At 43.1% G+C, this 1,121-nt stretch overlaps 1 protein-coding gene across 1 annotated transcript in view; it reads left to right on the forward strand.

Moving 5' to 3' along the window:
* Positions 1-1,121, forward strand: part of AFDN (afadin, adherens junction formation factor) — a 94,263-nt gene that overhangs the window by 2,406 nt on the left and 90,736 nt on the right. The window contains 1 exon segment of the mRNA XM_007445918.1: positions 1,012-1,121. This exon segment is cut by the window's right edge and continues 1 nt beyond it. Within this exon segment, the coding sequence (XP_007445980.1) occupies positions 1,012-1,121 (110 nt within the window).

Raw genomic sequence — 1,121 nt, forward strand, 5'->3', positions numbered from 1 at the left:
GCAGGAATTTAAACGTCTTGATCCAATGTGTGACTTACTACTCTTTTCTCATATTTTCAGTTGATAAAACGACGACTTAGAATTTGGTTTTCCTGTATTCTGATCATTAACACTGCTGTTTACCTATAATATTTACTGAAAGCCTGTATAAACTCTGTCTTGTCAGTTTGCCCCGTTGACTTGCTTCCTGTACCAATGTAATCCACCCCCTCTGGTCTCACTGCTTCCTGTGTTTGCTGCCCTCGTTGTGGTGCATCCTGTGTGCGTGTACCTGGGCAGTCCTTGCCAGCTCTCGGCTTCTAGTAGGTGGTCAGGCTGTGTAGGGTCCTCAGTGGGCTGCCGTGAGGCTTGTTAGGTTTCTAGTAAGGAAGGAAGTGTCACTTAACATCGCAGTTCATCGACAGAGAAAAGGCTGGTGCTTCGTGGTGGGGAGGGGCTGTGCGGGTCGAGGAGTGTGCGTTTTGGAGACGAGAATCAGAGGTACAGGGGGAGAAGGGAGCGTGCAGTGATCACTTGCAAGACTGATGACGGTGGTGCCATTTCTTGACAGCATCTTAACATTAACATGAGAAGAAAAATCCCATGAATCAGTGGAACTTCTGTGTGATATTAACATTACTTCCATATTTTCCAGTTGTATGTGAGGGAATTTGATTTATAGAAACAAACGTACGGCAAAGCCCTGCTTATATTTTTTTCTAGTCCATGTGTATTTCTCTTATTTTCTGGGCTGGATTCTAAATGTTGTCAGGAAGCTGGTCCGTGCCTGGTCCGTGCCTGGTCCGTGTCTGGCATTGGACACGTGGTAGTACACATATAGTAGCACCAAAATACTGAATTAGTCATTGAAACTCTTAACTTCACATTGTGAATTACACTTCAGCCTATCAGTAAGTAATCAAGGTAATTAGGTATTTTTTGTCTATAAAATTTAACGTGTATCAGAATGGTGCATTGGCTAGTGCCATTAGGTAACCACGGCTTATTTCTTTTTCTTTTCATGTTGTGAAGAAGAAAGAAGATTGGATATAGACGAGAAACCCCTTGTTGTGCAGTTGAATTGGAATAAGGATGATCGAGAGGGCAGATTTGTTCTTAAGAATGAGAACGATGCCATTCCT

Source organism: Lipotes vexillifer, unplaced genomic scaffold (assembly GCF_000442215.2).
Source record: "Lipotes vexillifer unplaced genomic scaffold, Lipotes_vexillifer_v1.1 scaffold459, whole genome shotgun sequence".
Lineage (NCBI taxonomy): Eukaryota > Metazoa > Chordata > Mammalia > Artiodactyla > Lipotidae > Lipotes > Lipotes vexillifer.